We start from the raw sequence: 13,169 nt of genomic DNA, 5'->3' as shown, positions 1-13,169 counted from the left end.
TGAGCCTCGCCCCCCACCCCCTTTCTCGCCCAGCTGCGCCCAGCCGGGGCTGCATGGCCCATACCTCGAGCTATTTCTGAAGATGGGACCTGTGGGCCCTGCTACACCAAACCCTGCCCCGTTATGAAGCACCCGGGGCCGGAGAACACAGCCCCACGCTGGGTACCCCTAGTCTCCTCCGCGCTGCCGCTCCAGAAACTCCTACAGAACCCGCGTCCGGACGCTCCTTGCAGCAAACCTTCGGCTCAGACCCGTCCGGACGCCTTCACGTCCATACTCCATCCCAGATGTTCCGGTATAACTCCCCGAACCCCTCCCACGCCACTTTCTCCTACACTGCACTTTTTTCCTTTTCTGCGCGGGCCTCTTCCCTTCTCAGTGCCACTTTCTTCCTTTCCTTTGCTCCCCCAGCCCCCATGCCAGAGGGATCCCTCTGCATAATCAGTATAATCAGTGACCTGAATGGTGGGTTTTCCCACCTCTAACACACAGACCCGAACACCCACACACAAACACTATACCACTGTGTGGTGATAAGGAGGGGGATGTGTGTCTCTGTGGGGGTTGCGGGGGGGAAAGGGTAGTGGCATAGGTCTGTAGGCCCCTCGAGGTTCACTTTTTCTAAATCCAGAACTTTGGAAACGCTGAGGAACAGTTGGAGATGGTAAGAGAAAAAGCCCAGAATAGCCTTACATCCTGCGTGAATCCTATGGCCCCGATACTGAGAGGCGGAGGAAGGGGGTGGGCATGCTGGGTGGTCAGTCCTTCTTGTACCTCCAAGGGAGGCGGAATGATTCTCTCCCATTTTGCTGGTCAGCAAATTTGGGGGAAGGAGAATACGGCCCCTATAGCTGCCCTCAGTGCTGGAGGACAATCTGAAGACTCGAGAGGTGTGAAGACAGAAAATCCAGTCCAGCATACCCCACCCTCCTCAACTACCCAAGAGACTCATCCCCTGAAGAAGTTTTGGACACTAATTAACAATTAGCGTATTACCATCATTAGAATAAGGTAGAGTCACCTTCTTGCCAGGGAACAGACTGGGCCCTGAGAGGAGGGGTAGCTTTTCTACTTAGGATCAGTGACCTGTCCCCAAGCTACTCCAGAAGGAATGTTCTCAGCCTCCTGGCTCTGTGCCTCACAGAGACATAACACACCATCATCCCCCAGCCTTAACCAAACAGAGGGCAGGAAGATGGGTAGGGTGGTATTTTTTTAGGCACTGCCCCACGGCTTGAGGGCAGCTTCATGTCTGGGTCTACCCACCCCCATTCCCATCCTGTGTTTGTCCAGTCTCTCGCTCTTCCTCTCCCAGCCCTCCTCTCCCCTCTTCCTTGGCCCCTGTCTCTCTCCCACCTTCATTTCCCATCTTTGGGCCTGTGGGGGTGTCAGGCCTCAGTGGTCAGACAGATCCTCCAGGCATGGCCAGGCTGGTAGCCAGTGGCTGGAGTTGTGTGCAGAGGGGGCTGGAAGTGGAAAGAAACTGGAGGGAAGTGGTGAGGGTCCCAGGCCAGACAGTGGAAGGCTGTTTCCTCTCCCCACCCCCGCTGAGGCCTGGCCTGCTCACTAGATGGCAACAGCCAGGGCTGTTATTGCTGGAGAGAAGCCCATCTGGCAATCACCCTGCCTGGGCCCCCAGCCAGCATCCACGCCCCTTCGGAGCTACTTCCCTGGCCAGAGATGGTTGCTGGGTGCCAGGGCCCTCTGCTGGACATCCTCAGGGCCCCAACTCACACCGGTCAGTACTGGGAGTTTTTCTGGTCAGGCCCAGCCAGTCCTGTCTCCTTCTGCCCAGGCTTAGGGCTTTCTCCCTCCCTGAGTTCCCTCAGGTCACTGGCACAGAAGTAGGGTAGGAAGGGCTGAGTCAGCTGCACCCCCACCCCCACCCTATACTCCACTCTAGTTGAGACCGTCCGTAGCTCCAGACTCCATCCTCCCATTCCAGGCCCCAAGCCTGCCCCACTATCTCACACACAGCCCTCTTTTCCCCAGCCCTGTGTCCATCTGTGTTTGCTGGAAGTGTGTTTGCTTGGCTTGGCTATTTGTCACCAGCACCTGTCTCATGACTGTGCGTTCTCAGTTGTTGTTTGTGACTCTCTGTCCCTGCCCTTGTGGCAGGGTTGGGACTAGAGAGAGGCCAATGAGGCATTTGACTGCAAATTTTAAGGGACTTGACTCCAAAAAAATTCAGTAATCAAGATAAATAATATTTTACTGTAGTCTTTAAAAAAAAATCAAAGTTAATGCAAAAAAACCTATGATGAACCAAACATCAACATTTAAAATACAGGAGCTCCTGGGTGGCTCAGTGGGTTAAGCGTCTACCTTCAGCTCAGGTCATGATCTCCTGGTTGGTGGGTTTGAGCCCTACCACTGGCTCTCTGCTGTCCGGGGGGAGCCCTCTTCAGATCCTCTGTACCCCTCTCTCTCTGCCCCTACCCCCCACAAAAAATAAATAAAAACTTAAACAAACAAACAAACAAACATTTAAGATACAGAATCCAGCCCTCTCACTTCCCTCGCCTTCCTAGTGGGTGTGTGTACTCCAGGATGGGAACGAGGGTCAGGGTTTAAGATTTGAGGTTCACTAGGTCTGGGTTTGGTCGTCTCAGACTAATTTCTCGGGCCTCTCCCCCTACCCTTTGCTCTGGGCAGGTCTCTGACCTTGGGGGAATCTGTATACGGTTAGGGCGGCAGGGGTGGGGAGAAAGAGTCGTGGGGGGGGGGGGGGGAGGGTGGCCTTCCAAGTCTGATTAAAGGCCCCTGTAACCGGAAACCGCAGATTCCGACACGGTTGATATCCCCCAACTAGGGCCGCACCAGCACCTGTCCCTGCCTTGGCGGCGCGGCGCGTGGGAACCGCGCAGACCCCGCCCCACTGCGCTGGAGGCCCGCCTCCGCTCCCCGCAGTCCTGCCGGTTGGGAGCCGGAGGGCGGGGTGGGGGGGGGGTGGGGGTGGGGAGGACGGAAATCCCCCGGCCCGGGTCCCCCTCGTGGCCTCCTTACTTCGGGGCTGGGGCCGTGGCCGTAGCTCGCGGCCCGCGCCGGGCGGGAGACGGGCTGCAATGGGCTACCCCGGCGGCTTACCGCCCCGCACTCCGCGGCCTGCTCCGTCCCTCCTCGCGCCGCGCCACTCCGCCACTCCGGGGCGAACGAGGCCGGCCGCAGGGAAGGCCGGGAGCAGACGAGAGAAAAGGTGCCCGTGACCCCAGAGGGGAACGAGGTTAGGGGACCACGGGCTGAAGCCCCCTTCCCCCAGGTCGCCTTCCCGAGAGGGGCGAGCACGTGCTCTGATTTTGAGGGCGCCAAGAGGAAGCAGATGGTGCCGAAAGGGGTGGGGAGGCGGGGGTCTGGCGGAAGGTCCCGCGGGGCTGGAGTGGGGGCGCACAGCTCTGGCGTCACTTCTTCCCAGGGGCCGAACTTCAGAGTGGTGTGGGGACCGTATGGGGATCCTGAGAGGGGCCCGCATCCCTCACTATCGCCCCCCCCCCCCAACCTAGAGCCTAAGACTCGCGGAGGGAGGGAGGTGGGAGGGAGGACTGTTGCTTGGGAACAATAAGCAAATTACCCGGAGGCTGAAAGCAAATGAATCGGACACCCCTGATCTGACCCCTTAGGGGCTGCTCTTTGGGGAGGAGGAAATAATGAGGTGAATGCCCATGGTCACCTCCACCCCCAACCGCCCAGATCTCTTAAAAGGCACAGTGCCCCTCAGGGGAAGCATTTTTGCTCTGCTCCCCTGGGTGGCTGCCGGCAGGGCCCCTTAGCAAACAAATCTCCCTCTTCCCACGCCGCTAGGTGAGCAGTCTCGGACCTGGCCCCAGGAAGTTTTCCTTCTTACCTTGAGCTGGCCGGCCAGACCTCTAAATCGGACCCAGGACTGCTGGGTCACGGGGTGACATACTGAAGTTACGCAAGAGAAACGATCTCCAGGAGATGAGGACTGCAGGACAATGGAATAGGAAGCAAAAGGGAGCCGGGAGTGGTTTTCCCCCTCCCACCCCCTGGCCACGTTAGACTGTTTTTCAGTGTAGGAGCATGGGTGACACAATTTTCAATGGTATCCCACGAATTCAAATGAGCAGATATTTATTGAGCAACTGCTGCGTGCTGGGCTTTGGGGCAAGACTGACCAAATCAAGGTTCTATTATTTGAAGGAAAATCCTGAGTCTGAAGGACAGACTGTCTGGGTTAAAATCTCCCCTCTCAGATAAGTTGTCAGTTATCCATGGGTGAGGACTGTCCCTCACTGGAACTCAGGTTCCCATTTGTCCGGGATGGGGGTGGGGGAGCAGAGTCACTCCCTTCATCCCCCTCCCTTCCCTTCCCAGCCCAGATGCGATTAGGAAAGGTGTCTTGGAAGGAGGAGTGCAGGGTTGCGAAAGATCAGTTTTCTGCTAGATGCTGGGTATCCTTCCAGTCATTCCTGTTGGGAGTGGGGAGGCATTCCTGGTCAGACCCCTCTTTGTGCTCAGTCCCCCACCGCGTCTTCTGCACAGTGGGTAGGCTGTGCTCAGTGGTGGTGCCAGGACTGTCTTGCTCCAAAAGAATGGCTTTTGATGACACAGCCAATATCAGGGATCGCAGCCTCATTTTGGGGGAGCTAGCCTCTCCCTCCTCTCCTGGCCAGCCACTCTGGAGACCTCCTCAGCGTCGGGCGGGCGGCTCTGGCTGAGGATGAACAACAGACAGCCCAGCAAAGCTTCTCGAACATCCTGCGAGCCCAGGCGGCGGGCCAGTCGGCGCAGGAGGGGCAGGAGGTGCCGGCGGGCCAGGCGGGTGGCAGGCAGCAGCAAGCGGGACATCAGGGTTCGAAGCAGCAGTGGGAGCAGTGGAGCGGGCATGGCTGGGTCAGCGACTGCGAAAGCAATCCAGACTCTAAGCTTGCCCCTTTCCTGCTCCCTCCTCACCTGGCAAAAACTGGGGTGGGCAGGTGTCCCCCCACTCCAGTGTATACCCTCATGCTCCCCCCACTTCAATTCCTGGGCCATTTTTGCTTCCCAGAAGCCCTTTCTCTTGGCAAGGTAGCTGGGGCAGGAAGGTTCTTACCACAGTGCAGATGGAGACATTGAACCAAGGCAAGAGCAAAACTGAGGCTAGGACCGGCAATTTGCCCTTCCCAGTCTCCAAGGGCTCCTCTAGTTCCCTAGACACACACACACACACACACACACACACACACACACACACCCCAGTCAGTTCCACCCCTCCTCAAGCACATCCTCAGTCTCAACCCTGCAGGAGTTCTTCCCTAGGCAATTGTAAATTTTCCTCCGAGGCCCCTTGATCCACCCAGACCTGACACTTCCTACCTTCCCAATCCCCCCCAACCCCACCGGGCAGCAGCTCTCACCAGTCAGAACTGTTGCTCAGAATCAGTCTCTGGCTGAATTTGCCTGCAGGGGCACAGCCTCCCTGGACCCTACACGGCGGCCCCACCCAGTTCAGCCCCACCCTAGGACCGCTTGCCTGGGTGGGGGGATTAACGAAGAGACAGCTGTGTTCTGGCACCTGGTATGTTGAGGGCAGGGGGCAGCTGGCTCGGAAGAAGTAGAAGGAGCACATGCAGGAATTTTTCCTGCTGGGTGTAGACTTCAGAGTTGGAACCCAGACTGTGCTTTCTAAGGGTGTGACTGTCGGCGCATTGATTTTTCTGGTCTCTAGTCCCCTCCACTGTTGTCTCAGGAACTGGGAGTACCTGGAATGGAACGATGTAAGAGACCCATTTGCCCAAACCTCAGAAGTGGGAAGGCTGCAGCCCAGACACGCCAGGCATGCTATAGCAGGGAGTGACCGAAACAGGGAGAACAGGACGGCAGGACGTGGGCGAGCACCGGGGGTAGAGGAGTGAGGTCACAGTCCATCTGACAGTTGGACACAGCTCGGTGACACTCCCACCCACTTTAGGACCCTCTTCACTCACTTTTGCCCAAGATGAAATGAAGTTTCATGAGCTAGCGAAATACAGACACAACCTGGGTTTGTTTTGTTTTTGAATACCACATCCTCCTACTTCATAAAATGGGTACACGTTTTGCCTTTCTGGACCCAGAAGAGATAATGGCCACGAAAGCATTTTGTAAACTTCACAGCTTTGGGAACAGTTATCGTCATTCCATCACCAGCCTCCATTAGCATCATCACCATCTCTAAAACCACCGAAGGCCTTGAAGAAAGAAAACCTCAAGGTCAGAAAGGCCCTCCCACTTCTGCCTGGAGGAAGCAGGGAGAGGAGCTGGAGTTCAGGTTTATGGTTCAGTCTTCCTCTCCTTCCAGTTGCTGCCTGAGGAGATGTGCTGGTCATGTGTCATCCTTGGGCCATGGGCCGACACATGTGCCAATCCTGTGAGCTCATGACCTCACTCACTTCTTACTGCCGTTATCTGGAGGCTGATTTTAGACAAACAGGCTTGAGCAATGGCATGCAGAAAAGGGCCACAGTGAGGGGCACCTGGGTGGCTCAGTCGATCAAGCATCCAACTCCTGGTCAAGTCACGGTCTCATGGTTGGTGAGTTCGAGCCCCACGTGGGGCTCCACACTGAGCGTGCAGAGCCTGCTTGAGATTCTCTCCTTCTCTCTCTGCACCCCTCCCTGCCCCAAATAAATAAATAAACTTAAAACAAAACAAAAGGGCCACAGCGACCACTTGGCTGAATACAGACAGGTCTATCAGGCCACCCACCCTGAAATATCCATAGGCCCTAACTGACTCATAACAACTAGGCACAGGTACCAAAAAAGGGAAAACTCCTTGTCACCATACCTCCTCACTTTCCCTCCTTAAAAGCGGCCCCCTCCCACTGCCTTGTTGTAGATAGCCCCTCTTCTGCTGTCCAGCCAGATGCTCCCTTGCGGTGTGTTCACTAAACTTCTCTCCCCTTCGTTCTGCCTCAGGTGAGTTATTTCACTGCCTGCACCACCGGCTTCCACCCAATCATCACTCCACATTTGGGGGCCTCCGTCTGATCAAGAGACACCCCATTTAGGCACCACACACTCTGCAGGAGAGCTATTATAACCATTGTACAGATGAAGAAACCGAGGTTCAGAGTGGTTCACTTAGCCAGAGTCCTACCACAGATAAATGGCCTGATCTCCCCCCAAACCTGCCCCTCCTTCAGGCTTGCCCATCCCTGTAAGTGACAAATGCAACTTTCTAGTTCCTCTGGCCGAAATCTTGGACGTTATCTTGACTTCTCTCTTCCTGTCACAGTTCACTACCCATATTAGTAAATTCTGGCACCTCTACTTTCAAAATATCCAGAATCTCACCACCTCTCACTGATGTCACCATGACTACCCTTATCTGAGCATTCATCATTTCTCACCTGAATTACTGCAGTCGCCTCCTAACTGGTGGTTCCTGCTTCTCTTTTCCACACAGTGACCAGGAAGATTTTTATGAAATATGGCTCAGGGGTGCGTGGGTGGCCCAGCTGGTTAAGCATCCAACTCTTGATCTCAGCTTAGGTCTTGATCTCAGAGTCATGGGTGCAAGCCCTGCATGGGCTTTGCGCTGTTTTAAGTACATTTGTGCTTGAAACGAAACAAAAAAAACCCCATAAATCAGATCCTGTCTTCTTTCTGCACAAACAGTCCAGTGGCTCCCATCTCAGAGTTAAAGCCAAAGGCTTTAATTGCAACCTACAAAGCCTTGGGTGGTCTGACCTCACCTAACTTCCTGACTCAACTTCTATCCTTGTTTCTCTCATTCTGCTCCAGCCACACTGGCCTCCTTGCTGCTTCTTAACTGTGCCAGATACGGTTCTGCCTCAGGCCCTTTGCACCCACTCTTCTCCTTCCCACAAGGCTCTTTCTCCAGGTATCCACATGGGGCTCTAGCTCACTTCTTTCAAGTTTTTGCCCATATGGCACCTATCCATCCTGTTTAAAATTACACCCCTTTCATCCCATCTCCTCTGTCCCCTCTCCATCCAAATCTCTGTTTTACTTGTCTCCACAGCAAATCATTTTCTGACCTGCTATATATTTTATTTTACTTCCTTATCTTACTGATTATCTGCTGCCCCCCACCCCCACCCCAGAGAACGTAGGGACTTACATCTGTTTTGTCTGCTGGTGGTCCCCAGTGCTTGGCAATAAACTTTCAATGTAAAGAATGAATCAGTGAAGGTTCTGTGATGGGTCCCAAACTCAGACCTGCTTGTCCAGAGCCTGTGCTGCTGAGCCCCAGAGCTCCTTTGATCTGCATACACTCTTAGGATGTGAGACCCTGTTTGCCATGGAAGCTGGAGAGAGCCTTTCAGAGAGGCGAACCAGTCACATGAACCCAAGGGAAAGGAGTCAGACCTGATGGTTCCCTCTGGGAACCTTCGAAGTATGCAATTTTGAGGGAACCATGAGTCCCAACCAAGCACTGACCCGCATAAGCAGAAATTGATGACCTCAAGTAAGTCACACTTCCCCTCCAACCTCAGTTGCTACAGCTGTGAGATCCTTGGACCTTGGACCTGGAGTCAGATGCCTGTCCCATCCCTGTCCCATCCCTCATCCTTATCCTCGTCCCTTCCCCTATCTCCCCGCTCCCTTCTCCGCACCCCCCCCCCCAGCATAGTGAGGGACTCTTGGACCTAGACCAGTGAGGCAAGTAAGGGAAACAGGATGTTGTCTCTGGTAACAATGGGGAACCTCAGAGGTGGGGGGGGGGTCGGTGAAAAGGGAGGGGGGGGAGGGGCAGCAGCTGCCAGGACCTGGGTCTAGTCTTAGTTTACTCTCTACTCCCTAACCCCCTGGGATTAACTCCCCTGTCCACCTCCTTCCCACCTTCACCTGGTTTAATCCTTCCCTATGCCCATCAGCCTGCCCCAGACATTTTCTCCAAGGCAGAAAAGGAGGGGCACTGCTAAGGATTTCCTCAGCCTTTCCTGGAAAGATAACCATCCTCTCTGGCAACGGAGCTACCACAGAGCAATTCCTCCCAGTTCCTGATTTAGCCTTGTGTAATGGATCCTGCCTGCACCACCCTCACCTCTGCCCCCCACCCTCTGCTGTTGGGAAGAGGCCAGAAACTTTGAGGAAACTGGCCAAACCTCCTGTTCCTTAAAGCCAATTAAAAAAACAAAACAGGATCTGAGGGCCAACTTGTGAAGTTTGTGACCCCTGGAGTCCTCCTCCCTGGTCTTCTTCCCAGAGCCTCAGGGGTCTCTAGAATGCTTTTGGGTAATTGGGGCCATTTGTGTCAACCACAAGCACCGAAGTGCCAGTGACCGTGTGCCAGGCCTGTGTCAGTTGCCGCCGAGGACACGGGACAGATCCACGGAGAGTCAGCAGATAGTGTGAGACAAGCATCTGGGTAGACCGGGCGGGGGTGGGGGGGTTGGTGAGAGTTGCAATATAGTTAGGTTTTTGTTTTTTTTTTAAGTAATCTCTACACCCAACATGGGGCTTGAACTCACAACCCCGAGATCAAGAGTCTCACGCTTCACCGACTGAGCCAGCCAGGCACCCCATATAGCTAATGGGTTCTTGGGAGACCAGGGACTGCGGGGCCTTCCGTTCTTCCCACCCCTTTCCGCTTGTCCCCATGCAGGGGTCCACAGCACTCCACTACATGACCTCCTCTGCCACGGCCTGCACAGAGAGGTGAAGAATGGATTTACATGCTGGCTCTGGGACCCTCTGTCAGGGCCTCCGGGGACGCCTGAGCGGACTGTGTACTGCACAAGTGGGGATGGGGATAACACCGTCTGGAGCTGTGCTGTGTGGTGGCCCCCTCCTGTAACACGGGAATTGCCACCACTCCTGCCTCTGACAGGATGCAGACATGGGAGAACATGGTCCAGAACTGGCTCTCATGGTCCGGTAAACAAGAGTTTCCTTCCTTTCATCATTTGGGTTTTACCTCCCAGGACACCCTATGTCTGAGGCCAGGGCAGCTGGCTGCTTCTCGAAGGTCTGCTAGGGGGCACCCTGATGTTCACGACCGGCCACTGAGAGTGGGTGCTGGGCCTCAGTTAAAGCTTGAAAAATCGATGGAGTTTTCAAGTCTCCTTCGGGCCCCGGCCCCTGGCTCTGTCATCTTTCACTGTCCTGTTGCCCCTCTGGGGGATCAGCACTGGCCTGGAGCCTCCCCATTCGTGGGAAGTTGAAGGCAGTGCCCACCCCCAAACAGGGGTTCTGAAGAGAAGCCAGGGGCGCCTCATCAAGGGCAGGGGTGCTGAGGGTGCAGGTGCTGAAGAGCAGGTGTGGAGGCCAGTCAGGGGTGGGGAGTGTCGGGGTTGGTGGGGGGGGAAGGGCAGAGCACCAGTCTGGCACTGGGAGTTCAGCCCTGTTACTTAGCACAGCTCCTCTTGGCTTGTGACGATAGTCACTCAACTGTCTGAGTGGGGCCGTTGTGACGATCTGAGGCCTGGGAGAAAGTTTCGGGTACTTGCAGCACCACTGAGGTAAGAGATTATGCACTTGGGAGGGGACAGTCCCACGACCCATGACCCATGACCACCGTCCGTTCTTCTGCCCACCAATTCCAGGCCAGGATAAGCTCATGACCAGGCAGCCAGGTAGGAGGACACATACTAGACATGCTTATCAGGCATGGAGAAATGGGTCAGGGAGTTGAGCGTTGCCGGAAAGAGTAGAGCTGACAGGTGGGACCCTACCCTATCCGCAAGAACAGTTGCTGTGGCCAGGGGGAAGGCGGCCCAGAGAGGAGCCTGTATAGAATGCGGCCCATTGTCCCCGCTGAAACAACTGTCACTCTCCCCAGACTCAGCTGACAGGACCTAAGGTGGGGGGTGTGAGCTGCACCCCTCTGGTAACGCCTCACAGGGAAGTCAGCTGTTGGCACAGGACAGCTGCTCCCTGGGCAGCAGGAAGGAGGGGTGGGCACCAAGAGGCAGGAGTAGGAGGTAGGGAAGGACATGCCTGGCATATTTGATGGGTAGAGGGACAGCAGCAAAACCCACAAACCCCAGGCATAAATCTAACAAAGACTGAGTGAGACCCTAACGGTAAAGCAAGCACCATTTTTACAGAGGGACCAAAAAAAGAAGACCTGAACATACGGATTAACGTGCCCGGTAACAATGGTCAGGAGAGTATCAGGTTACACAAATGTTAGTTCTCCCCCTAATTAATCTGGAAATTCAGTGTGATTCCAATTAAGATCCCAACAGTGTTGGTTGCTTCCCTTTCTGGAATTGAGTAAGCTGATCAAAAAATGTATATGGAAGGGTCACCTGGGGGGCTCAGTCTCTGAAGCATCTGACTTCAGCTCAGGTCATGATCTCACAGTTTATGGGCTTGAGCCCCAGGTCGGGCTTTGTGCTGACAGCTCGGAGCCTGGATTCTGCTTCGGATTCTGTGTCTCCCCCTCTCGCTGCTCCTCCCCCGCTTGCACTCTGTCTCAGTCTCTCAAAAATGAATAAAAGTTAAAAAAAATTTTCTTAAATGCATGTGGAAGAAAAAAGGACCAAGGAGAAAAAGAAGAAAGGATACCAATCTGGCCCTACAGATACTACTCTGGCCAATCTAATAATATGGCAATTAAAACGGTGTGGCAAAATGCAAACATAGACACAGTGGCTAAGGAACAGAATAGAGAATTTAGAAACAGACCCCAGAGTATATGGGGCAGAGGGGGAGTTTCTGCTCAGAGGAGAAGGGACAGGGTTGGAGCCCAGGGTCGGAAATGGGGCTGGGACAGTTGGCCCTCCGTGAGGGAAAGAGAAGTGTTGACCTGTTGGTGTACCAACTACAGAAATATATCCCAGTAGCATCAGAGATCTGAATGTGGAAAGTACAACTATATAATATAGGAGCTGATCTTTAGGAATTTGGGATAGTAGATGCTTATTTGTGTCATAGATTTTTATAAACTTTTTGTGTTGTCTTCACAATTATACAAAAGTAGAGATAATAGTATGACCAACTCCCACGTATCAGTCACCCAGCTTCAATAATAATTCAAAAACTTTCAACTAACACAAGACACTCACGACAAAATGACAAGACCGTCCCTCCCAGACTGGGAGAAGACATTTGCAACCCACATACCTGGAAACGATTTGGTCTCCATCATAAACAAAATACTTCTATAATCAATAAGAAAACAGCACCAACAACAAGGAAACAGCAATAACAACAAGGAAAATGAACAAAGGTCATGAGCAGGTCATTTCCTGGAAAGGAGACACAAGTGACCCATACGCGTGAAAAGTTACTTATCTACACCAGCATAGGGGGAACTGCAAACGGTATCTGAAAGGGTTACCGTTCTGCATCTCTGAGAAGTAGATGAAGAGAGAGCTAATAGGCACATTTTATTTTATTTATTTTTTATTAAATTTTTTTAAAATGTTTATTTATTTTTGAGAAAGAGAGAGAGAGAGAGACAGAGCGTGAGTCGGGCAGGGCAGAGGGAGAGGGAGACACAGAATCTGAAGCAGAATCCAGGCTCCGAGCTGTCATCGCAGAGCCCGATGAGGGGCTCGGACTCACGAACTGCGAGATCGCGACCGAACTGAAGTCGGACGCTCAACCGACTGAGCCACGCAGGCGCCCTGGCACCATCATTTCAGAAGGCACTTTGGCGATATCTGGTGAAGCTGGAAACGCACATTTCCCTGGAATGCAGCAGTCCTACTTCCAGGTGGAAGAAATGTCCACAAATGTGCACAGGGAGATGTGTGCAAGGATATCCGTTGATGCTTTTTGCAACAACAACAACAACAACAAAACACACAGAAACAACCAATGTCCACCAATAGGAGAACAGAAAAGTCAACTTTGGAGCACCTGGCTGGCTGGCCCAGTCAGTGGAACATGGGACCCTTGATCTTGGGGTTATGAGTTCGTGCCCCACGTCGGGTGTAGAGATTACCTGAAATCTTTTAGGGGCCCTGGGGTGGCTGAAGAGCTGAATGCTCTTGCTTTCCTCTCGGGTCACGATCTCACAGTTTGTGAGATTGAGCCCCATGTCTGGCTCTGCACCCGTGGCGTGGAGCCTATTTGGGATTCTCTCTCTCCCTCTCTCTCTGCCCTTACGCCCCTCTCTCTTTCTCTCTCTAAAAAAAAAAAAAAAAAGTAAAAAAAATATCTTTTTTAATATTTCTTTTATTTTGGGGGGAGGGGCGGGGCAGAGAGAGAGGGAGACACAGAATCCAAAGCAGGCTCCAGGCTCTGAGTTGTCAACGCAGAGCCTGACGC

At 53.6% G+C, this 13,169-nt stretch overlaps 1 protein-coding gene and 1 long non-coding RNA gene across 4 annotated transcripts in view; one reads left to right on the top strand and one right to left on the bottom strand.

Annotated features, from left to right (window-relative positions):
• The first annotated feature begins 55 nt into the window (after positions 1–55).
• Positions 56–13,169, top strand: part of LOC121029516 (uncharacterized) — a 19,478-nt gene continuing 6,364 nt past the window's right edge. Inside the window, exons 1-2 of the long non-coding RNA XR_005789758.1 lie at positions 56–525; positions 4,294–4,297. This is a non-coding gene — a long non-coding RNA (uncharacterized LOC121029516). The remainder of the gene's footprint in view (positions 526–4,293; positions 4,298–13,169) is intronic.
• MYMX (myomixer, myoblast fusion factor) lies at positions 4,073–8,564 on the bottom strand. Of its 3 annotated transcripts, none has more exons than XM_040473655.1 (3): positions 8,065–8,564; positions 5,513–5,699; positions 4,073–4,859 (listed from the first exon to the last, which is right to left on the bottom strand). In XM_040473655.1, exon 3 carries the CDS (start codon positions 4,843–4,845, stop codon positions 4,591–4,593), a length of 255 nt encoding a protein of 84 aa, XP_040329589.1. In that variant the 5' UTR covers positions 4,846–4,859; positions 5,513–5,699; positions 8,065–8,564; the 3' UTR covers positions 4,073–4,590. The 3 variants fall into 3 exon arrangements, with proteins under 3 accessions (XP_040329589.1, XP_040329590.1, XP_040329588.1); XM_040473656.1 differs by lacking the exon at positions 8,065–8,564 and adding an exon at positions 5,925–6,158; XM_040473654.1 differs by lacking the exons at positions 5,513–5,699; positions 8,065–8,564 and adding an exon at positions 5,355–5,484.

The sequence above is a fragment of the Herpailurus yagouaroundi genome, unplaced genomic scaffold (assembly GCF_014898765.1).
Source record: "Herpailurus yagouaroundi ecotype Mexico unplaced genomic scaffold, PumYag 139, whole genome shotgun sequence".
NCBI lineage: Eukaryota > Metazoa > Chordata > Mammalia > Carnivora > Felidae > Herpailurus > Herpailurus yagouaroundi.
The sequence above is the reverse complement of the archived record's forward strand: the minus strand, read 5'-3'. Positions and strand labels throughout refer to the sequence as shown.

Excerpts from the sequence above, each read along its gene's own strand:
- MYMX (XM_040473655.1), bottom strand. The coding sequence starts at position 4,845 with ATGCCCGCTCCACTGCTCCCACTGCTGCTTCGAACCCTGATGTCCCGC.